General features: G+C 37.4%; 1 protein-coding gene across 1 annotated transcript; it reads right to left on the reverse strand.

The window, feature by feature from the left end:
* Positions 1–2,191: 2,191 nt before the first annotated feature.
* LOC133875421 (glyceraldehyde-3-phosphate dehydrogenase GAPCP2, chloroplastic-like) lies at positions 2,192–12,188 on the reverse strand. Its single transcript, XM_062313554.1, has 10 exons — positions 11,976–12,188; positions 11,751–11,789; positions 4,849–4,949; positions 3,925–4,037; positions 3,654–3,753; positions 3,351–3,497; positions 3,044–3,104; positions 2,841–2,938; positions 2,591–2,733; positions 2,192–2,470 (listed from the first exon to the last, which is right to left on the reverse strand). Exons 1-10 carry the CDS (start codon positions 12,157–12,159, stop codon positions 2,386–2,388), a joined length of 1,071 nt encoding a protein of 356 aa, XP_062169538.1. The 5' UTR covers positions 12,160–12,188; the 3' UTR covers positions 2,192–2,385.
* Between the last annotated feature and the right edge of the window lie 13,552 nt (positions 12,189–25,740).

Consider the following 25,740-nt stretch of genomic DNA (forward strand, 5'->3'; position numbering starts at 1 on the left):
GAGGGATGTGTTGGACACCACCCAGGCATTGTAGAAAGTGGCAAGTCTTTTGTCTGGGGCATTGGTCAACATTCGAGGAGAATAGGCTCCTAGTGGAACGAAATGTTGTTCATTTAAGGAATTTGATAAGTATCTGTTCTCTGTGTTTGAAGGAAACTTGGACTTTGAGGGAGCGAAAAATTGGCTTTTGAACTTGAATGAGCTACTACGAGTTATGGATTGTATTGAGGAGCAAAGAGTCAAGTATGCGGCCTACAAGTTTTTTTGGAAAAACAAGACAATTGTTGTACGACCCAAGGGATTCACTGTAGCTGGACGGTAGTTTAAGAAGTCTCTAGGAAAGTCATTGGAGTGAGATTTTGAGAGGTTTATCCAATTTTAGGAATGCCTAATAGGTCAAATTAGTGCTCGTTTGTTTAGTAAGTGTGCACTTTGGAATTGGGTTGTGTGCTGTAAATGGATCGAGATGAATAATGGGTTGTGACCCATATTGGTTGTTAGAATGATTGTAGCATATTAGTATAAAAGGATCCATCTGTGTAATTGTAAAGGATGTCAAGAACCTTTAGAACCAATTCGTTTTCTTTCGAATCAATTCAATTTTCTTTTTTGAAACTTAGGTTGTCCACGAAACAACTCATCACCATTTTCACTAATTCTCATTCCATCGTCACAAATTCCTCAATTACAATTCGTCATCATCCAATTGAGAGGATCTGGATAGTATTCATATTATGGTCAAAATTTAAAGTTAATACATTTAACAGTATACATGATATCAATATTGACACATCTTTTAAAAAATTTAAATAATGTAACATCATATACATCGTTAGATACATCAATTTTAAATTCTTACCATGAAATGAAGAGGATCCTCATCCACAGCAAACTTGGTTGTCCACACCCTCGCTCTCTAGAACACTATATTAGGGGTTTTTGGTAAAAAAACAAAAAAAAATTAAAAAAAAAAAAAAACAAGGAGTTCATTCATGCATATGGCGTACCTATAATTATGGTGTTTTTAGACTACCTATAATCATTTCTTACTCTAATAGTCTGAACGTCTTGGGGCATTTTTGTAATACTGCCATTTGACCTAAAACTTTTGGTACTATCCCGATCTCGTTGTACATATTGAACTGGTTGTCTATAATTTTATGGGACATATATGTGACTTATGTTGGCACGTCACTTAAAATTCATAAATGGTGTGGCACTATCTATACCGTTAGATATTATAAAATTTAATCTTCACCATAGAAGTGTCTCTCAATTTCAATTGAAACAAAGAAAATCCTATTCCACTACTGCTAGGTGTGGCTTGCTTAATTGGGTTTAGACGGGTAGATTCACTTTTTTGCCTATCACCAAAGCTTTTCTATGCTAGAAATAAGGATCCAAATATTGGAAGTAAAATTAAATGAATGACATAAAATTTGAATATTTTGTGCATAGCTAGATTCATAGGCATACATTGTGGTATATTATTTAAAAAATTTAAATGACTCGGTAATATATATAACATATATTTCATTAGATATTTTAAAATTTTACACAGATCATGAAAGAAATGTGTATGATGTCATTTATTGCACATCTTTTCTTTTCTTTTTGAACAAAATAACCGGAGCTACCATGCATTAATCTGAAGAGGCTCGAATGCAAATACAGTGAATAGAAACACTTCGACACCCAACACACTAAGCCAGAAAAATTTGACTTGGGTGCTGCATACAAATAAACAAATATTACAATGACAAATGTTTAAGCCACTTTTTAAAAATAAAGCACCTCTAAAAAAGAAAATATGGCTAATCTAGCTAACAAGCCATAAAAAGTCCAGTAAAATCTGCAAATTTAACAGACAGACTTTCAAAAACTACTCTAAAAAACAGAGAAAAAAACAACTACAGAAAGCACCCAACACAAGCCAACATCGATAGAGAAACTGCGTGTGTCTTACAGGAACTGGTGGAAAAACATAGACCTAGCCTCAAAAGTAGATGTAGAATAAAAAAGCTCAGCCAAACTTTCACCGGCAATTAGTAAAAATATTAGGGAAAAAAAGACGCTGATGCCTTCTCTCGCCTTTTCCATTGAATTTAGAGCAAATAACCTTCAATATTCCATTACTTTCTAAAAGAACATTACCACATGAACCACAAAGTCAACTCAGCACAAAACTGTATTTAATATTTATATGTTATTTCCAGACAAGAATACAAACAATAAGACTCAACACTTCAAATTCCCAATAGTTTTCACCACCGTACAAAGTCAAAAGACTATAAAACATTCTCTCTCTCTCTCTCTCTCTCTCTCTCTCTCACACACACACACACACACACACACACACACACACACACACACACACACACAGGTCTACCTTGAGTCGCCAACAAAATCATTGGAAACAACATCCTCATCTTCGTATCCAAGAATGCCTTTCAGTGGCCCCGAGGCATACCTTTATTAAAATATTCAACGAGCAAAGTCAGTGATATATCAAGTCCAATCAGGACAACCCAGCCCCAAAACCACCAATAAGAATACACAAGATCGCTAAGACAAAAAATAGAAGACATACTTGATGGCTGCCTTAACATCTTCATAGGAGGCACTTTTCTCAAGTCGACAAGTTAAGTCCACTACAGAAACATTAGGTGTAGGGACACGGAAGGCCATTCCAGTAAGCTTTCCATTAAGCTCTGGAAGAACTTTTCCAACAGCCTGCAGTACCAAAAACACAAAATTATCATTACACTCACCACTAAATTAAACGCTTGTATCCCAATGCAATTGTTGACAATTATATATTCCTAGGGATACCGTCGTACCTTTGCAGCACCAGTTGAACTAGGAATAATATTTTGTCCAGCTCCACGACCACCTCGCCAATCCTTCATTGAAGGACCATCCACTGTTTTTTGAGTTGCTGGACATAGAAAACCATAAATTTGTTACCAAAACCAGGAAACATGAGTTAACCACAACAGAGAGAGAGAGAGAGAGAGAGAGAGAGAGAGAGAGAGAGAGAGACCTGTAGTCGCATGCACAGTTGTCATTAAACCCTCTAAAATACCGAACTCCTCATGAACCACCTGCAAAATATAAGCATAAAAAATAATATAAATCAAGAGAATAGGTAGCTTATAGTGCAAGAAGAAAAGTAATTGATGGAGCACTGACAAAGGCTATGTCCTATTTGAAAGAGAAATGAAAAAAGACATAAATTAGGCAATTCAAATTAACCTCTTACTAAACTTAACCATTGAGCACAAAAGAATCATTTAAAAAACAAAACAAAACAAAAAAACTCTTAATAAGCCTTAAAGATGCAATCAGACCTTTGCCAAAGGAGCGAGACAATTGGTAGTGCAGCTTGCATTGGAAACGATATCCATGTTCGTGTTGTATGTTTTCTCATTTACTCCTACCACAAACATAGGTGCATCAGCTGATGGAGCTGATATTACTACTTTCTTGGCACCACCCTGCAGATCAAAGTCAAGAAACACTGACTTAAGGTGTGTTGTGAGTGATTTCCAACCAAAAGAAACCTATGGAGGGAGGGAGGGAGGGAGGGAGGGAGGGCGGGTGGGGTGGGAGAGAGAGAGAGATAATACAGCAGAATTAACTATTACGCTAACCTTCTTATGCGCTGAAGCCTTCTCAATTGTTGTGAAAACCCCAGAGGATTCAACAACATACTCGACCCCAAAATCACCCCAAGGAATCTCCGCTGGGTCCCTGAGAACAAATAATCATAGCAGCTAGTCCCTTAGTAAATAGAACTTGAGATGTTCCTCGCAATTATACTGAATGCAAGAATTATGTCATCAATCAACCTAGATGCTAGTGGAAAACCTCGCAACAGACATTTCAATACAAAACATGAGGATAAGATGTTAAGGACATTACCTTTTGCTTAGAACCTTAATCTGATTCCCACTAATTTCCAGAGTAGACTCGTCCAAGACCTTGATGGTTCCCTTGAAAATTCCATGAGTAGAATCATACTTCAACATGTAAGCCTACATAAGATGAAAAGTGAGTTACAACCATAATTTCATACCATGAGGCGCTCAAACAACTAATCAGATCTCTTATCCTAATGAAAAAGAGAAGCTACAGCTAAACAGTCCAACTCCCACACCCTGTAATGGAATTAGAAAAGGAAAAATGCAAATACAAAGCAATCAAATGCACACTCATAAATTAAACCATATATCGAAACAGACTTGGATGTTCAAGCCCTCATACATTTGTACATCAGTAATGATAAAATATTTCCACATAATGAACGAGAGTTATTTGAGCTCAAAAAATATCTTAAATTTATCACAAACAGCTCAAAATTGTTAAGCGACCAAGGTGAATAGTGAGGGTGACAACATGGGTGTCTAGTATTTATATGTACGCAATACCAGCACATGGAAGCCCTGGGAAAAAATAAAAATGATATGTAATTAAGGCTTTGTTACATGTACACCACTGATGGACCAGAACCTGATTCGCTATGAACTGGCCTATTGAATAAAATGGTGGAATATTGTGCAATCAAGATATCAAATCAACACCATTCACAATAAATCCAAATACACTGTTGTACACAGCATGGAACTGGCAGATCACTGTTTACTCAAGTATATAACCACGTAATCAGCAAAAAACAGAGAACAGGGAGAAGTAACAAAACCATCTACTTAAACCATTACCACATAAGGAATAACTAGTAGTGGAAATGCAATATTTAACTGGATCCTACAACAACGAACACATATTCATCAACTGAGAGATCTTCAATGTTGTGATTTACAAGAAAGAAAAATTAGATGTACATACCATGTACTTGGCATCAATAAAAGGGTCATTGACTGCCACCACGTCAATATCATTTCTGGAGGATGCAATTCGCAATACCAACCTTCCATTCCGACCAAAACCTGTCAAAGATGACCATCATGGATATGTTGTCATCGTTAGAAGAATGAAATAAATTCTGTATGCCATACAAATTTTACATTTTTTTGTAGATAAGCAAAGAAGCCACCTAGCTCAGTCATTGATATTTCAAATGGAACATCTTAAAAACGATAGCCTTTTTTCTACCAAAGACAAAAGATAAGGAATGACATAAGCAATCACTGAGCAAAGCATAATTGAGAACGGTCACTTCCAATATGCAAGTTGATACATCATGTTATGGCCAGTTGGCCCATGCTCTTTCATCATAAGAAAATAAACTTATATAGAAACTCCAATTGAGTTACTATTTCAGACATGCAGTTTGTAAACCATACAAACTGTATCAAGTGAGTTACTATTTCAGACATGTTCTGTGCTTGTATGTGTGCTATTAAAATTTATGTTCTTCAACAATTCTTTGGAGGTACTAGTCATTACAAAATTTGCATAATCACTTCAAGAACTGAAGGATGAAATGACTCACCTAAGATGACTTGCTTCGTTAAATGAGGACAATCTGCAGCACTTGCCTAAATACATCTAAATACCTAGTAGGTCCATATCATCAAACCAAAGTGCTAACTATAATGCAGGACATCTGCGTGGCAAAGGAATTCTCTGGTCCAATCCTCTAAATTCAATCAAATATGTTGAAACATTTTGTAAGAGTCATTCCAGCGGCAAGGGAAACAGCAAGCAAGGTATTGAATTTGAGGTCAAATATATGGTCTGAATTCACACTAAGCATTATTTGAGAGAAGTAATCACCACAATCCAACTCCACTTCCATCCAAAAGCATCACAGAATCTCTAGTACATATTTTTTACCGTCACAACTAACTCAACCCCAAACCAAAACCAACCCTTTAACCCTTCCATTGTGAGGACGAAACTCAGACCTAGATCAGAAGCAAAGCCCAACGCAAAGCCTTTGACTGCTTGTCCTATTCAAAGAAAACAACAGAGTATTGAACCCTAGCCAAGTAATTTATCACATTGGATATACAAACAAACAAGGTTTGATTTGTGATCCAAGAAATCTTCAATAGCTGTTATCATCCACCAAACTTTCTAAACTACATCATAATAAACCCATAGTCTGACAATTTTTTTAGTTATTGGTAAGTTACACGCACCCGATGAGACTTAAACTCACAACTGTTAACAATTTGGTAATAATCTCTGTTTTTCATATCTTTTCCATTGAAACAATACAATTTAAATAGCCATTCAATCATCCTATTTTTGGTCTATACAAACATTATGCCTAGTATCATGCTATAATCACAGTACGCTCATCTCCTTCCATATTAGCACACTTTCCATTCTAGAATATTTTCTTCCCATACTTGACATATTTACACAGCTCACACCAACACTCCCCCTCAAGTTGATGCATATAGATCTTTCATACACAACTTGTCGAGTGAGTTGTAGAACTCTTTACTCGATACTGCCTTGGTGAGTATATCTGCTAGTTGATCTTCAGACTACACAAATGGGAAGCAGATTATTTTCCCTTCCAAATTTTCCTTGATGAAATGCCAATCCACTTCCACATGTTTTGTACGGTCATGTTGAATTGGATCGTGAGATATCGCAATGGCAGATTTATTGTCGCAAAAGAGCTCCATTTCTGAAGTAGGAGCAAACCCGAGTTCAGTAAGAAGTCTCCTGATCCACAGTAGTTCACACAGTCCCTTCGCCATTCCACGAAATTCAGCTTCAGCACTAGAGAGTGCTACTACTTTTTGTTTCTTGCTTCTCCAAGTGACTAGGTTCCCGCCTACGAACATAAAGTAACCCGAGGTAGATTTTCTGTCTGAGATACTTCCAGCCCAATCTGCATCAGTATAGCCACTAATTTCTAGATGACTATTCTTTGAGAACATGAGTCCCTTTCTAGGCGATGCCTTCAAGTATCTTAGTATCCGGACTACAGCATTCATATGATCTTCACTCGGATTATGCATAAATTGACTGACTACACTCACAGCATAAGCTATATCTGGACGGGTGTGTGAGAGATATATTAGTTTCCCAACTAACCTTTGGTATCTTCCTTTGTCAGTTGGAGTTTGATCAGGGTATTCTCCAAGCCTGTGATTCTGAACAATTGGGGTATCAACTGGCTTGCATTCCAACATTCCTACCTCTGTTAAAACATCCAGTACATATTTCCTTTGGGAGAGAAATATTCCTTCCCTAGACCGGGCTACTTCAATTCCCAGAAAGTACTTGAGACCTCCCAAGTTCTTCATTTCAAAATCAGTAGCCAGTGCCTTCTGTAGTCTCGATATCTCTTCTTCATCATCTCCTGTGATAATCATGTCATCCACATAGACAATTAAGACAGTTACCTTATTCCCTTTATGCTTTATGAACAATGTGTGATCTAAGTTGCTTTGCCTGAACCCATACTTCTACATCGCCATACTAAATCTCTCAAACCACGCTCGAGGTGATTGTTTCAGACCATATAAGGCTCGTTGTAGTTTGCACACAACTTTGGAGTCCGTGGAGGCCATGTATCCTGGGGGAAGGTCCATGTACACTTCTTCTTCAAGTTCGCCATGTAAGAAGGCATTCTTCACATCAAACTGATGTAGCGGCCAGTCAAGGTTAGCTGCAAGAGATAACAAAATTCTTACAGTGCTGAGTTTTGCAACTGGTGAGAACGTCTCTTGATAGTCGACCCCATATGTTTGTGTATAGCCTTTTGCCACCAACCTTGCTTTGTATCTTTCTACTAATCCATCTGCCTTGTGCTTGATGGAGAATACCCATTTGCATCCTACTGTCTTCTTCCCTTCAGGTAGTGGAACTAAGGTCCATGTGTCATTCTTTAGTAACGCCTCCATTTCTTCCTTTATTGCCTGTGTCCATTTTGGATTAGACAATGCTTCCTGGATTCCAATTGGGACTTGAATTGAGGAAAGTACATGCACAAATCCTCTTAGGGGTTCAAATAATCTCTTGGTCGACATGTAGTTGGCAATAGGATACTTTGATCTTCGCTTTTCATCGTCAGGAGAGTATCTTTTTGGTGGCTTGCCACAATTTGTCCTGAAAGGTAGTACATATCCAGCAGGAGAATTCAAGTTACTGTTATCTAAATGTGTGTCAAGAGTGCTTACCTCAGGGATATTCTCAGGAGAAGAACCTGTGGGTACTGTGGAAGGGGGGGGGGGGGGGGGGGGCTTGCATTGTCCGAAGATGTGTCATGTTCAACCTGTGGTTCTTCTTCTTCACCATGTGGTTCTTCACTCATCACTGTATTACTATTTTGCCAGTCAAAGTGCACCCAATTATGTTCTTCACTCTGTGTTTCCCCCTAAAGGGTAGAATTGGGAGCAAAAAAGAAAGGTTCAAATTCCAAAAAGGTTACATCCATAGTCACGTAGAACCGACTGTTAGAGGGATCATAGCATCGGTAGCCCTTCTAATGCACGGCGTAGCCCAAGAAAAGACACCGAAGAGCACACGGGTCCAATTTGGTTCGCTGGTTCTTGTGAAGATGCACATAAGCCACGCACCTAAATACTCAAGGAGGGAGCATGAGGGTCGTGGGTAGGGAGACATGAGAGGCCAGGGCCTGGAGTGGAGTTTGGAACTGCAAGACTTTTGAAGGGAGTCTATTAAGAAGGTAGACCGCGGTAGACACCGCATCGGGCCAATATCGGGTCGGCACATGCTTCCCATGTAGTAGAGCTCAGGCAGTCTCAAGGATATGACGGTTCTTCCGCTCAGCCACACCGTTTTGTTGAGGTGTTTGAGGATAGGATGTCTCATGAATAAGTCCATGGTTGCCAAAATAAGTGCGGAAACGCTGGTTCACATATTCACCGCCATTGTCAGAGCGGATAACTCGGAGTTTGGCATAAAATTGAGTTTGGATCATCGCATGGAACGATTGAAAGATCGAGAATACCTCGTCTTTATTTTTCATCAAATAGAGCCATGTCATGCGGGTACAATCATCAACAAAGATAACGAACCAACGAACTCCCGAGTTAATAGATATTGGGGAAGGTCCCCACACATCAGAGTGAACAAGTGTAAATGGAATACTGCTTTTATTAAAACTTGGCAAATAAGAAGTACGGTGACTTTTAGCTACAATACAAGTAGGGCATTTCAATTCAGAGTGCACCGTTTTAGAGAAAAGTTCAGGGAGTACATGCTTCAAATAACCAAAGTTTGGATGCCCTAATCGTTGATGCCATAACTGGATTTGCCGTTCCCAACCATCACTGCGTACGTGAAAAAAATGATCGGTGCTAACGTCATCCACATAATAGAGGCCCCCCCCTTTTAGTACCACGCCCAATTATCTCCTTGGTGAGAATATCCTGAAGAAGACAAAAATGAGAGTAAATTAGGACAACACAATTTAATTCTTCAGTAACTTGGCCAACAAATAGTAGCTTATGTGACAGTGATGGAATAAGTAATGTATGTGATAGTTGCAGAGACGGGGATAAGGACACAATGCCCGCTTCTGTAACTGAAGAGACTACCCCATTAGCATTTTCAACACAAGTGCGTCGCGGGGTAGATCTTGTAGTAAAATCGGTATCGTCGAAGGTCATGTGATCTGTGGCCATAGAATCAAGGATCCAAGCATTGCGGTTGCCATCACTGGAGGAGGTTGCTAAACCTGAGCCAATCTTACCTATATCTGAGACCGGGTCCGCATTTGGGGACTTGGTTTGAGGAATCAAAGAAAGGTGAGGTTCGGCTGACATTACAGCTACAGTGCCGGTGTTAGTATCTACACCTCCAGAATCCTTTTTTCTCTTAGCCTGCAATTCATACCACCAATCAGGGTAGCCATTTTTTTTGAAACAATTATCACTTAAGTGATTTTGTTTGCCACAGTGAGAGCACTTCACAGCAGTAGGGGCATTTTAGGCATTTCGTGACCTAGGGGTCACGTGTGGCTTTCCTTGGTGTGGGCTAGAGGCCGCACCAACATGTGAAGGGGCTAGATTTAGTTTCAGCCCCTTTGTAGCCAAGACAGCGCCGGGGTTCACTTCTGGTTCACCGGAGCTCATGACGGCCTACCGAAGTGCTTCCCTGTGGACATGGGCATAGGCCTGCTCAATCGAAGGAAAGGGGCGCATCTGGAGCACGTCACCCCGGATGTGGTCAAGTCGATCATCCAACCCATCGAGGAAGAGGTAGACCCGGTCTTCTTGGACTAGGGCGTTGTAGTGGTGGATATCGGTGGCGCACTCCATCGGATTTGGGCGGCGGAAGTCAATTTCATGCCAAAGGCCTTGAAGGTCGGTGTAGTATTTCTCCAGGGAGCCGCCGGATTGTCTCAGCTGAGTGACGCGTCGCCGGAGTTCATATACTTGGGAGGTATCACTTCCGTCAAAATAGGTCGTTGCAATGGCATCCCAGACCGATTTGGCCGTGGGAAATCGGATGAAATTGCCAATAAGGGTTGGGTCCATTGAATTGATCAACCACCCTTTGACAATGGCATTGTCAGTTCGCCACTTTCTAAAGGCTGGGTCGATCGTCGGCGGTTGGGGAGAATCGCCGTTGATAAATCCCAGTTTGTCTTTGCCGGAGATGTACATCTCGACAACCTGGGACCAAAGGGCATAGTTGGAACCGTCCAACTTAATACCGATCAGAGCAGTCAAGGTTTCGGTGGACATGGTCGGGGTCTGAACTTTTGAGAGAGCTTCGGTCATTTGATGGGTGAGGGTGGTGAGCATGGAGCTAGTCGGTGGTGGAGGATCGCCGGTGTTGGTGACAGGTTCGGCCATTGTTGACAGGTAAGGGTAGGGCAGGGTTAGGGTTTTTTCTGAGAATAGGGCAAGGATCGAATTACATGCTCTGATACCATGTTAACAATTTGGGAATAATCTCTGTTTTTCATATCTTTTCCATTGAAACAATACAATTTAAATAGCCATTCAATCATCCTATTTTTGGTCTATACAAACATTATGCCTAGTATCATGCTATAATCACAGTACGCTCATCTCCTTCCATATTAACACACTTTCCATTCTAGAATATTTACTTCCCATACTTGACATATTTACATAGCTCACGCCAACAACAACCTCACCCTCTACCTTGCTACAAAGGGAGGAAATACTAGTTGAGCTAAACCTCATTGGTAAACCCATAGTCTAACAACAACACAAGAACTACAGAATTTGTTAGTAAAACTGTGAATATATTTCAAGAACACATTTCATGCTTAAGTGATGGCTTGAACCTTCAAGCCCGAAACAAGGAACAGCTCAGGAACCCCTTCTATAAGTAGCTTACCTCTGACATCCCCGAGCATTCGTTTTCACTCACTAACAACCTTTTTTTTTTTTTTATAATTAATTGGCCCCAATGGGAAGAAAATGGAATGAAAGATTCAAACTAATGACCTCCATTTCATAAGGCATGGTCATCAGCCGTTAAGCTTCCCCTCAGGATTATACTTATTAGTAGAACCATAAAAGCAAAAAATTACTCATAATACACAACTATCTACACTAAAACACAAATAGAATTACCTACAGCTTAAAAAACATGTAATCATCAAGTCAATTATCAATATAAAATTTCCATTAACAGATGGTCCTACAACTGCAACAATCGGTTATATTTATGCTTTAACGTATAATATTATGCACATGAATAATCAATGCCAAAACAAAAGGTCCATTTGCGAAAAAAATAGCACAACAACATGCAAAGCAATAGTATTTCTAAGAACAAGCAAAACAAAGCACAACTGTACTCATAAGAAAACACACCGTTTATTCCAACCTTCGGCTTCCCACCAGTCCGTGATTCTATACAAAACACACAAACGGAAAATGAGCACCAAAGAAAGCAGAAACCGTCTAACTTATCACTAAGAACAAAAAAATGTGTAATTTGCATTTTCGTACTTTAACAGAAAGAGAAGGTTTTTCTAATTTAACCTAACTAAGCACAAGATATGAGTGTACGTAAACAAGAGAAGAGAAAATTAATACTTATTGTCTTGAAAAAATATCCAAAACCAAAATCAGAATATGTGTGCTTTTCTGGCAACTGAACCCCATCCATGTTGAGTTCCCATGCTGGCGTTGCAACAACACCCTGCCCTGCAGGGGTTGCAGCAGGTGATAGAAGCTCAGTTTTGTAGTCTGCAGAATCCGTGCGAAGATCAGTCTCCATTTTTGTTACAAGAAGAGAAAGGAAGAACTCTCATTCATTAAATAGAGCAGAATTAACAAATTAACAATTATATATATATTAAATAAATACTGTAGCTTCCGTCACAAGTTAAAAGGAATTTATATTCAATCAGGCCAGACTGCATGCATGGTGAATGCCATAATATAGGAGCTGACTTTGTCTGTTTCTTTAGGCGTTACTTAATTAGTATGAAAGGAAATATCCTACTGGGGAAATATCTTCATATTCTTAACAACCCAACTAAGACAGCAAATAATACTTTAGTATACTTGGGCGGTTGAAAGTTTTTGGTGATGTAATCGACCAAATTTAAATGACAAGTTCAAGGGCGCCATGCGAGCAAATTGGTTTGTTTTTATACAACTCTATTAACATTTTTTCAAACTAATCATTGGATCTGTTTTTCTACATATAGGTCTTACATGTCCAATGGTTGATTTTAAAAATAAAAAAAAAAAAAAAAAATTGTTAGAATTGTACAAGAATTTTTCAGAAATTGTAAACATATCATATCTAACTCATTGAAATGTGTTACGTGTAAGTGATCTAAGGAGAAAGTTTTCATTATGATATATTAAATTCACATGTTCTAAATAAATACGAATTTTATATATACTTTGAAAAGAATATGTTTAAGATTCAAATTTTATAGTGGTGCAAACAACTTGTAGGGCCATGCCCGCGATGAAGCTGAGTCTTACCCAATATGTATGGGGGATACTTTGTACGAGTCTGAGGCTTATCCTTCAAGGGATGAGTACGCAAAGTTTTAAAAATGCATATAACATCTTGGATACATGGCAACAGTAGAGCCATTAATTGATTTTTGAGGCCAGGGGGCCCAACTAAAATGTAATAATATTTTTTCTTTAATCATATACTATATTTTACTGTATACAAAATATATAATAAATACAATTCAAAATATAATAAAAGAAAGAACTAAACGTACTAAGTAGAGAAAGAAATACGAGTAAAAACTCGTCAAACTCTAAAACTCAGAAACAAGAAGATGAAGTGAAGGGCAACCCGTGCAGATCGAGAATCAAATGGCCTTTAGAAACAAATAGAAATGAACTGCCAAACTAAAGATTGGAGTGATTTTGTGGTTGTAGTACGTAAAAGGTCATGCCATTTATACTACCCTACAAATTGTTGACACAATTTTCATTCGTATACCAAAGTTAAAAGACTTGAAGTCGAAGGGAATCGAAGCTTACGTACGTCTTCTTGCTATTGTTTTACACAAAAGTTAGAAGACTAACTCTCATAGAAAAACAAAAACAAATTCTTGGAGAAAATGCTCGAGGGGCCACCAGGCCAGCCCATTACTTCAAGAGTTCTAGAAAATGAAAAAATAATAATAATAATAATAATAATAATTCATTTGTGCCCATCACTTAGTCTCGCCGCTAATAAATTCAACGCGCGCTAATGAATGAAATTCTTGTAGTGTCGATCGGGTTACGGTCAACTGTATCAACACAAACAAACAGAATATATATGTGGTTAACTGTAAAACCCACGTGTTGAGCGCTAATTTTACTATACCTTCAATTTGAAAAGCTAAAATCTCAAGTGTGGAGCCATACTTATTGGATATGAGAGTATAAGCATTTGGGATAGTGATAATTAATATTATATGAAAAATTCGCACCTAAATATATTTTACATGCGGTCACCAACAAATGGAAAAAGATCTAAAACCAAATACTCGTAGATTAGATGTTAAAGACGAATAGGATTTTTTTTGAAGTGTCATAAGTGGATAAGGTCGAGCCTAGAAATATCATTTACTGAATTGTATGGCCAATATTAATTAAGAAAAGTCATAGGAGAAAAGAAATTAATTACTTTTTCTTTCTTTTTTTCTAATTAAGTTAATTACTTTAGTTTTAACCCATTATGGTCATGACATATATGGCTTAGATGATGCCCATATTAACTGACTTTGATTTTCAACCAATCATAACATGACACATATTCAAGCTGAAATAAATTAAGTTGGCCTTCTTGAATATATACTTTCTAATAATTATATGTCTTACTATACTGTGATAAATTTACAGCTAGATTTGAACATATGGCTTGCCTGGCCTCTCCCCTGCCAACTTCATAAATTTATATTCCACATGCTATAAAAGGGGCAACATCGTTCATGTCCGTACTTGGAAGCAAGACTTACGCAATATTGTTAGGAATGGCAAGAAGATTCTTTGGCCTCGTGCTTTTGTTGTTCATTCTATTGGCTTCTGGTATGTATAACTCTCTCTCTCTCTCAGTTTCACTATAATTTCTTTTAAAGAGTGGATGTACTTATAATTGCTGTACGTTCCAAAAGTTTCTAAGTAGTTTATTTTTACTAATAAAATGAACATATACCTTTAGAGGGGTGTTATGTACACACCACTTTTAAGGGTCGTTCTCTTCTGAAATTGTTGCAGAGATGATATATATATATATATAACTGATCCTCTTTTTGGTCTTTTTGGTGTTTTTATTCTCATTGGTGTTGTATCCACAGAGGAGATGGTGGTGCATGTTGGCGCAGCTAGGAAAAAATGCGAGTCCAAGAGCGAAGTGTTCACCGGCGTCTGTTTGTCGGATGAAAACTGCTCAAGGGTGTGCCAGACTGAAAATTTCGAGACGGGTAGATGCAAAAGTCATTTCCTATTGCGTCGATGCTATTGCAGTAAAGACTGTTGATTGGTGTTGTGGAAACAATGCAAGAGCCTTTTGGAATTTGGATGCTCCTAGCTAGCTAGTACAACTGTTGCATGTACTTGATTATGTTACCCTTCTAATTAAGAGTGAACACTAATAAAGTTTGGTTAATTATCTCTTGCTTAATTATGCTGTTTCCTGTTACATTACATCCCACTCAATCATAATATTTACTAATTGATTTGTTAAACATTTCGATAACGCTATATATATATTTTCAAATTAACTTCCTTTGATAAATCATTGATAAACTATATATGTTGTAATAGAAATGATGAAGGCTTGAAGATGGGATTTGTAAATGATTTGTGAGAAGAAGTTTACAGAATTAAGTAGCCTTGATGTAGTAATTAAGCGTAATAAGTCACCCATATCTCAAAAGTTTAAACTGACAAAAAAATAATTAATTTAATCATTAAATTAATATTTTAACAAATCATAACAACTTACCTCATTAATTAAAATGAGAAAAAAAAAAATCATTTAGAGATGAAAAGCAAAGTTAAATTTATGTGGATAGATATAATATATAGAATATTATAAACTGCATGTGCGGTAAAAGAGTTACAAACCGAAGCGATTATCCTTTAAAATTTCGCATTTACAAAAAATCATCATCTTACTTGTAATTTGAAAAAACAGATTTTCTGTGTTTTCAAATCGTAACTTTTAAAAACGCAGTTCTCAAACGATCTATATTCTGCGATTTAATTTAAAATCACACTTATTGTCTACAAAATCGCAATCTCAAATGCACCCTAAATTGCGTTGAAATAATTTATTTAATTAACATATTTTCAAAATGCATATAATTCTTATATATATTTTTAATAGAGCATGTAATTCTCACATGCATTTGTAAAAATAATATAATAATTATATATAGTTTAAACACATATTAATTTAATAAACTGAATTTAAACACATAAAAAGCAATAGATTAAAATTATAAGTTACATTTGGGATCACCCAAGTTTGCCTAAAATGAGATAATAACGTATTGGTAATGACTTCATTTATTGCAGGGAAAGGACGCACAAATTTGAAAAAGTGTGCGATAAAAATATATTAATGGACTCAACAGTTGACTAGGCATTTGTCCTACCAATTGCAAAACATAGAATTGGCTTACATGCTGTAAAGAAATAATAGCTCATCTCCTGCAATTTTAAATCAAGGGCTAAGATTAAAACTTTCCCATTTCAACCTAAACGGCGTAGCTTTGAATGGAACTAATAGAGAATTTATAAACGTGGTTTGCACCACCTCTTCCTTCTCCCCCCATTTCCACTTCCACTTTCTCTCCCTCTTCCTACAAATTCGTCTTGAAAAACAGCAAAACAGCAACGGGTCAAATTTATGGTTCTGAGCTCATCTCCTCGGGACCATTCTAGCAACCGGGGGCAGGAGCGGAGGCACGTTACACCGAGGGTGGGGGTCCATGACCACTCCAAAAAATTTGAAAGTTTTTTATTTTTTATTTTTTTTTAAGGGTTAATTATACGATAGCCCCGGCAAAAATGAAATTCAACCCTCTCCCCCCAAAAAAATTTACTTTACTAACTACTACTATAATTTTTCTTCTTTCAAAAAAAAAAAAAAAATATTGCCTTCAGGCCTCAGTCACAACACGCACCTGAATCTTTTAAAAAATAAAAAATAAAATAATAATAATAATAATAAATTAAGGGTTAAATACTCTTATGGTCCTTGAGTTTTCACAACTTTAATTTTTAGTTCCTGAGTTTCAATTTACATCACATACGGTACCTCAATTTTAAGAAAATACCGAATTGGTACTTCGGTTAAGTTTTCTGTCCAAAAACTAACGGCTCGCCACGTGTCAACCTCAAAAGTTGACACGTGGCACTATATAAAAAATTAAAAATCTTTAAAACTTAATTAAAAAAAAAAAAAAAAAACAAGGGGGTGGCTGAGCCACCAACTTGGCCGGTCTGGGTGGCCGAACCACCCCTCATGACAAAAAAAAAAATCAAGATTGGTTTTGGCCTCGGCCACCCCCAAGGGCCAAAATCTCCTAATTTTGTTTTTTTCCGTTTTGCCCTTGGGGTGGCCGAACCAGCCTCGTAGGCCACGGGGGTGGTTCGGCCACTCCCAAGGGCAAAACCAATTTTACCATTTTTTTTTTCTATCTAGGGGTTGGCCGAACCACCCCTGTGGCCAAGGGGGTGGCCGGCCATGAAGGTGGCTAAGCCACCCCTTTTCTTAAAATAAAATAAAAAATAAAAAAATCAATTTTTTTTTAAATTTTTTTTATTTTTTAATTAATTTTCAATTTTCAAGTATTTTATATAGTGCCACGTGTCAATCTCAGAGGTTGACACGTAACAGACCGTTAGTTTTTGGACGGAAAACTTAACTGAGGTACCAATTCGATCTTTTCTTAAAATTGAGGTATCATATGTGATGCAATTTGAAACTCAGGGACTAAAAAATAAAGTTGTGAAAACTCAAGAACTAAAACGGTGTTTAATCCTAAATTTAAAAACCCAACAGGACACAGTAGATAGGGAAACTAGGAAAAAAAAAAAAAAAAAACCACGTATTGGCAGCACGCATACTCACAGTAGATAGGGAAAAAAAATTAATCAGCACTCAGTAGATCCTTGTTTGTACAGTTTCCGGTATGGTGTGAATCTGCACGCTCTTCTAATATTCTTCGCGCTTCTCAATAATTCTGCAAAACAACAAAAACTAGGGACCCTTCCGGGGATCCCGCTCCAATGCCTAAGTTAGCTTCTGTAAGAAAATAATACTATGTGCATAAAAACTGAGTCTTATTTTATACCTGGGATATGGGCCTATTTATAGGCAAAGAGGTGTTGTCAAAGCTGGATTAGAATTCCTGCTCCTTGTCGATCTAGAACTGCTGTCAGAGTTCTAATCGAGATCTAGAATTGATGTCAGAGTTCTAATTGGACTCTGATCTTTTATTAGACTTCTAATCTGATATCTTCTTAGACTTCTGATATGATCATTCTTCTTATCTGATTAGACCATAAGTCATATCCCAATTCTACCAGAGATAGGACTACTGATCAAACTATACTTGGGCTAATTAGAGTCCTATTCCAATTTACTGAGATAACTGATACCTGATTTCCCTGAAGTAGTTGCTAAATGTCTATCTCCTCCTTCGATCAGGTTGAGTGGAATTTATCCCCAACAGTTACCCCCTAATTCCCTTATCCAAAGCTTGCTTGAATAATGGGAATTCCATGTCTAAGGAAACCCGAGCTTTGTCTCATTTTGAAAACCTGCTAACCTGCAAAACCTGAGGGTTAAATCTTACCCCCCATTACCTTCTTGTTTTTCCTTAGGGTTTTCTCCTTATCTCTTGAAAAACCTGCAAAACCCGAGGGTTAAATCCGACCCCCCTAGCTCTCTTTATTTCTCTCTCTCGACAAGGATTGATCCGAGACTCTCGGCTAGGACTGATCCGAGAGTTTTCTTCTTGTACTCGGCTAGGACTGATCCGAGACTCTCGGCTACGACTGATCCGAGAGTTTTCTTCTTGTACTCGGCTAGGACTGATCCGAGACTCTCGGCTAGGACTGATCCGAGAGTTTTCTTCTTGTACTCGGCTAGGACTGATCCGAGACTCTCGGCTAGGACTGATCCGAGAGTTTCTTCTTGCACTCGGCTAGGACTGATCCGAGAGTTTCTTCTTGCACTCGGCTAGGACTGATCCGAGACTCTCGGCTAGGACTGATCCGAGAGTTTTCTTCTTGTACTCGGCTAGGACTGATCCGAGACTCTCGGCTAGGACTGATCCGAGAGTTTTCTTCTTGTACTCGACTAGGACTGATCCGAGAGTTTTCTTCTTGTACTCAGCTAGGACTGATCCGAGAGGCTATACCTACAAAATAAGCGACATCAACGGGTTCCCGGTCCCTAGACCGGGAACACTCCGATGCTTAAGTCAGCTTTATTCATTTATTCTGAAAATTTCCCAAAATCTGGGGAATTTTCTGTCTAGTCTGAATTAAAAATAAAAGTCTAGTTCTTTGCAAATATAAATGCTAAAAAATAAAAGCAAGTCTGAAATTCCCGAGAGTCCTTTTTATGGGGTCACGGGCAGATACTGCTGTTGCCTCAGCTCTCTATGCCTAGGGCTTCTACTTCCTCGGTCTTCTCTTCTTTCTATGTCATCTCAGGGATCATTCTCTTGATGCCTCTCGCCTAGCTGAGGACGGTCTCGGGGATAGTAATCCCGTAGCTGCTGATCTCGGGGCTGATAGTCTTGATGATTCTGAGGCCTGTTATTTCCTTGTTGGTTTCGTTTTTCTCCCAAGAACCGAACCAGCTTGCCATTCTTTATGAATTCTTCTATTAACAACCTTAGGGTTACACACCCCTCGGTGTAATGACCTGCTTGTTTATGAAAATCACAATATTTGCCTGCATTCCTGTAAGGAGGATTACCTGGTATCTTTTGTGGTTCCCGAAACGCCGGATCTCTTTTTATCTCTATAAGGACTTCTGATATCTCAGCATTGAGAGGTTTAAAATTGTAATCTTTGAACTTCTTTACCTGCCTCTGCTCTTCCCCATCAGCTTTCCTGAATTCTTTCCTTTTCTTTTCTGGGGCTGTCTCTCGGGGTTGGGTTGTTCCAGCCTCTTTCGCAGCAACTCGGCATTCCGCTGTGTTAAGGATTCAATCTGGGCTTCCAACGCTGCTATGCGATCTTGATCTCCACCCCCCGGGGGAGGGTTCGGTGGAGGCTGCAAATTATTCTGAATAACTGGCTCCATTCGGAATATGGGCTCTCGGTTGGTCTGGCTTCCGGAATGTGTGTCCATCACCATGCTGGATCTTATTTTTCTTTTATGAGGAACGAACAATCATTTCTCACAGACGGCGCCAAACTGTTGGTACAGTTTCCGGTATGGTGTGAATCTGCACGCTCTTCTAATGTTCTTCGTGCTTCTCAATAATTCTGCAAAACAACAAAAACTAGGGACCCTTCCGGGGATCCCGCTCCAATGCCTAAGTTAGCTTCTGTAAGAAAATAATACTATGTGCATAAAAACTGAGTCTTATTTTATACCTGGGGTATGGGCCTATTTATAGGCAAAAAGGTGGAGTCAAAGCTGGATTAGAATTCCTGCTCCTTGTCGATCTAGAACTGCTGTCAGAGTTCTAATCGAGATCTAGAATTGATGTCAGAGTTCTAATTAGACTCTGATCTTTTATTAGACTTCTAATCTGATATCTTCTTAGACTTCTGATATGATCATTCTTCTTATCTGATTGGATTATAATTCCCATCCCAATTCTACCAGAGATAGGACTACTGATCAAACTATATTTGGGCTAATTAGAGTCCTATTCCAATTTACTGAGATAACTGATACCTGATTTCCCTGAAGTAGTTGCTAAATGTCTATCTCCTCCTTGGATCAGGTTGAGTGGAATTTATCCCCAACAATCCTCTCCAACATGGCAACACAATGTCAATCAAAAAATCACACTGCACAAGAAAAAATGGGGCAAAATTTACTTTTCAACAACTCTCAAATTTCTTTCAAAGTCTCAATCTCACCCTGTTACCCACTCCCAAGAAAAAGAAAAAAAACACTTGGTGGTTCAGTGGTTGTGAAAATACCGAGAGGCGAGAGAACTGAGAAGAACGGCTTTGGAAACACCACGAGGTCCACAATCTGGCTGTGCATCCACCGTCGGCCACCCACACACCACCACTAGCAGCCAGCACTCATCAGGCACCATGAGTTATCAGCTCTCTTTTCTCTGTATGCTCTAAATTTCTAATATGATTTTGTTTTAAAATTTGAAACTTTTCTAAAAGAAAAATTCATAAGTGACCATAAGGCTCTAAGAGAAGAGAATATCATAAAAATGTGAGAATCAAGGAATGGCCGAGTCATAGTGGGGGTTGATGAGAAAGACGTTTTTTTTTTTTCCTTTCTGTGTTGTGTTTCAAACTTTCCGATTGAGTGTTTGTTATGGGGAAGTGTGCTCTTACAACTGGGGTTGTTCTCGTTGTGATTCCAAATCGACTGTGACATACCAAATCTTTTGACTTGTAAGCTTCGACCTGTCATGTACTCACAAATGTATATTACGTAGTAACGACATAGTTGCTTCAATTTTCAGACAAAAAAAAAAGGCCAAAATGGTCTAACATATTGAGTTTTCCAACGTTTTCTAGGGAAACAAACGGAAGTCAAGAAAAGAAAATCACCTCGATAATCCAAAGAACGTCATTTAAACCATACCAGCCACCACCAAATCACTAGAGAGTTTTTTACTTCTAATCTCATTCCATGTTTCATTACAACTATAGACACCCTTCTTTGATGCGGTCATTGTGTTGTTTTATAGTCGTACTACCTTTAGATGTTAGATTCGAAATGGACCTCGAAGCAGATGCAACCATTGGGTGTAGTACTGATATCGATCTAGTTATACTTGAGGACTGATTGCATGATTTTTAAGGCCGCTCATGGTAAATAGTATTTTTTGGTGACGTTCTAGGCTTTACTTTTGAGGCTCAACTGTGCATTAAAGTTTATTTTTGATCTTTTATATCGGCAATATGTATAGTATGATTTCATTTAATGTAATGATTCTTAGTAGATGCTCTAGTTGTAATAAATGATGATAGAGTATTTTATGTTTTCACTGCGTAGTATTCTCTTTTTGAGAAACAGAGATCCCTAAGTCTTATTCTTTGTGAAATAGGACTAGGAGGTGAATTGTGAAGTTAAAATTACTAGTTAATTAATTTTTCAAAGCATTACAGATGGTATCAGAGCCTTATGCTCTAAAAACTAGAGGAACTGATCTACCAAAGCATATGATGGAATAATTGTACAAGGAATACAGAGTTTTGACAAAGAAAGATTTTGAGGACATCGGATTTGAGAATTTTAGAATAGGATATGGTGTTAAGTATTCCCAATCCTAGTCCCTATAAGGATTGGGAATAATTTGGACTAGGATAGTTTGATACAAGTGCTAAGTATAGATCTATGTTAAGATCTAGGATAAGTTGGTATTAGGATATAAGCTTTGTGAGGATCGATTTGTGATAGGGTTTAACATCTTAAGCGAAACTCGGCACATGTTCTAGAGGAAGGACTGACGATCGTTGTGACTGCAAAGATGACGACGCAACGAAGGCAAGGCTTCCTAGCTCAATGAAAGGACTAGGGATGTGCTGGACACCATCTAGGCATTGGAGAAAGTGGCGAGTCTTTTGGCGGGGGCATTGGTCAACATTCGAGGAGAATGGGCTCCGAGTGGAATGAAATGTTGCTCATTTAAGGAATTTGATAAGTATCCGTTCTCTGTGTTTGAAGGAAACTTGGAATCTGAGGGAGCGAAAAATTGGCTTATAAACTTGAAGGAGCTACTACGATTTATGGATTTTATTAAGGAGCAAAGAGTCAAGTATGCAACCTACAAGTTTTTTGAAAAAACAAGACAATTGTGGTACGACCCAAGGGATTCACTAGTAATGGAATTAGGAAGCGAGGAGGCTATTAAATGGACCCAAGGGATTCACTGTAACTGGACGGTAGTTTAAGAAGTCTCTAGGAAAGTCATTGAAGTGAGATTTTGGGGGGTTTATCCAAATTTAGGAATGCCAATCTAATAGGTCAATTGATTGCTCGTTTGTTTAGTAAGTGTGCATTTTGGAATTGGGTTGTGTGCTGTAAATGGATCGAGATGAATAATGGGTTGTGACCCATATTGGTTGTTAGAATGATTGTAGCATATTAGTATAAAAGGATCCATCTGAGTAATTGTAAAGGATGCCAAGAACCTTTAGAATCAATTCGTTTTCTTTCGAATCAATTCAATTTTCTTTTTTGAAAGTTAGGTTGTCCTCGAAACAACTCATCACCATTTTTCCCAATTCTCATTCCATCATCACAAATTCCTCAATTACAATTCATCATCATCCAATTGAGAGGATCTAGATAGTATTCATTTAATAATCAAGATTTAAAGTTAATATATGTAACGTTGTATATAATGTAAATATTGACACATTTTTAAAAAAAAAATTAAATAATGAGACATCATATACATCATTACATACATCAACTTTAAATTTTAACATGAAATGGAGAGGATTCTCGTCCACAGCAAACTCGGTTGTCCACACCCTCGCTCTCTAGACCACTATATTAGAGGTTTTCAGTAAAAAAAAAAAAATGGAGTTCATTTATATATATTGGCTTACCTATAATCATGTTTTTTTTACACTACCTATAATCATTTCTTACTCTAATAGTTTGAATGTCTTGAGGCATTTTTGTAACACTGTCATTTGACCTAAAACTTTTGGTACTATCCTGGTCTCGTTGTACATATTGAACGGGTTATTTATAATTTTATGGGACATATATATGACTTATATTGTCACGTCATTTAAAAATTTATAAATGGTGTAGCACCATCTACACCGTTAGATACACTATAAAATTTAATTTTAACTATAAAAGTGTCTGTCAATTTCACGTGAAACAAAGAAGATCTTATTCCAATACTGCTAGGTGGGGCTTGCTTAATTGGGTTTAGAATCGGGTAGATTCACCTTTTTTCCTATCACCAAAGCTTTTCTATGCTAGAAATAAAGATTCAAATATTGGAAGTAAAATTAAATGAATGACATAAAATTTGAATATTTTGTGCACAGCTAGATTCGTAAGCGTACATTGTGGTACGTTATTTAAAAATTTTAAATAATGTGGCAGTATACATAACATATATTCCATTAGATATTTTAAAATTTTACACAGATCATGAAAGAGATGTGTATGATGTCATTCATTGCACATCCTTTTTTTTTTTTTAACAAAATAACCGGAGCTACCATGCATTAATCTGAAAAGGCTCGAAGCCAAATACAGTGAATAGAGACACATCAACACCCTACACACTAAGCCAGAAAAATCTGACTTGGGTGCTGCCTACAAATAAACAAATATTACAATGACAGATGTTTGAACCACTCTATAACAATAAATGACCCCTAACAAAGAAAAGGGGGCTAATCTAGCTAACAAACCATAAAAAGTCCAGTAAAATCTACAAATTTAACAAACAAACTTTCAAAAACTACTTTAAAAAGAAAAAGAAAAAAACAACTACAGAAAGCACACAATATAAGCCAACATCAAAAGATAAACTGCGCGTCTTGCAGGAATCGGGGGAAAAACATAAATTTGGCCTCAAAAGTAAATGTAGAAGAAGAAAGCTCAACCAAACTTTCGCCGGCAACACGGACGGAGAGGCCACTTCCCTACAAGACGTCTTGTGTTAAGCGTTCCTGCCTAAAGAAACCAAAAACAAAAAATAACACAAAGCTCCATAACCTTAAAATGACTAGGAGACCCAAAGCTCCATAGCCATAGAAAGACTTAGAGAACAAAAGCTCCACTAGATCTAAACTATGGGAAATACCTCCATAACCCTAGAAAGACTAAGAAGAAAGCACCATTGGGAGAGGGAGGTCTGGAGCCTTCCTCCTCCTCAAACACCTCTCTTCTCTCTTTCTCTCTTCTTTCTTCTTTTTTTTCTCTTTAGGCCCACTCCCTAACCAACTATTCGCACAATTCCCGATTTGCTATATATATATATATATATGATTTTGGATTGATAAAGAATTGTTCATTCATTGCACATCTTTTTGTACAGATATAAACAAAAAAAAAATATGGAAAAAAATAAAACTAAACATTTCTTTTGTCCCCCAAGTCTTTCAAGTTTTGGTCGAGGCTGGCGGCCTGTTTGTCTTCCACAACAAATTTGCCGTCTTTGGCTTCTCCTCAATCTCTCACCAGCCCTATCTTGAAAATCATTAATTAACCTCTAATTCTTGAACAACCCACTTTTTCAATTCGATAACCTTTTTTTCCTGACCCACAATAATAATAATAATAATAATAATAATAAATAAATAAATAAATAAGGCCCAATCTCTCTCTCAGAAAAGAAAGATGCGCAACTTCTGAGCGCCATTTTCTTTGACTGGCTGTGGGTAGTGCTCTCCTGCCACTATCGCACTTGTGAATTTTTGACTGAAAATGAAGATGGAAGAATTGTGTATATATAACAATTGTATAAAAATAAGTGATGAGATGTCTTGATTTGATTGGTTAAATCATTTGTTTGTCACAGGCGTATTTTCCATTATTTTTTTTATAAATAAACTGATTGTTTCAATTTACTCCCAAATATGGCAACTTCAATAGCACTTTCTAAAAATCATAGAATGAAGTACATTTAGTACATACCACATCAAACAAGTTAAAAACTCCTTAAGGAAAAGAAGATTAATAATACAAATACTTTTGTTTTCACCTTCTTTTTTCATTATTATTTTTTTTTTAATCTACATCTTCACCCATACAAGTCCTACATATCTAAAAGCTAATTTTTAAAACAGTTATTGAAGGCTGATTATTAACCGCTAACCGCTTTCATATAGTTCTAATACTAAAAAAATACTAAAGATAGATCATATCTTTATCTAAGTGAACATTCACACCTAATGCTATCTCAATAAAGTATCACGGGTTCAACTAAGAGGAGAAAGTGGGCCAGTGTGTTTACTAAATCTAGAGAAAGAATAAGAAATAGAAATAGAAAGTGGATTGGTTTACTAAGAGTCAGATGGGAGATGCGGCGTTAAGAAAAATAGAAAGAAAAAAGAAACCCTTTGTTTTAAACCTTATCAAGTTTTACCAAAACTAAAACAGGTTTTAATTATTATTATTTGTAATATATAATATATATTATAAACCGGTTATTAACCGCTTTCGTTAATTTTTAAAACA

This window comes from Alnus glutinosa, chromosome 8 (assembly GCF_958979055.1).
Source record: "Alnus glutinosa chromosome 8, dhAlnGlut1.1, whole genome shotgun sequence".
Taxonomy (NCBI): Eukaryota; Viridiplantae; Streptophyta; class Magnoliopsida; order Fagales; family Betulaceae; genus Alnus; species Alnus glutinosa.

What these genes read in the sequence shown, in the direction of transcription:
- LOC133875421 (XM_062313554.1), bottom strand. Translation starts at nt 12,159, where the DNA reads ATGGAGACTGATCTTCGCACGGATTCTGCAGACTACAAAACTGAGCTT. An exon ending in GCCGAAGGTTGGAATAAACG is followed by an intron (nt 4,950 to 11,750) that starts GTGTGTTTTCTT and finishes CATCTTTGACAG; the next exon opens with GTTTTGGTCGGAATGGAAGG. An exon ending in TTATTGATGCCAAGTACATG is followed by an intron (nt 4,038 to 4,848) that starts GTATGTACATCT and finishes CATCTTATGTAG; the next exon opens with GCTTACATGTTGAAGTATGA.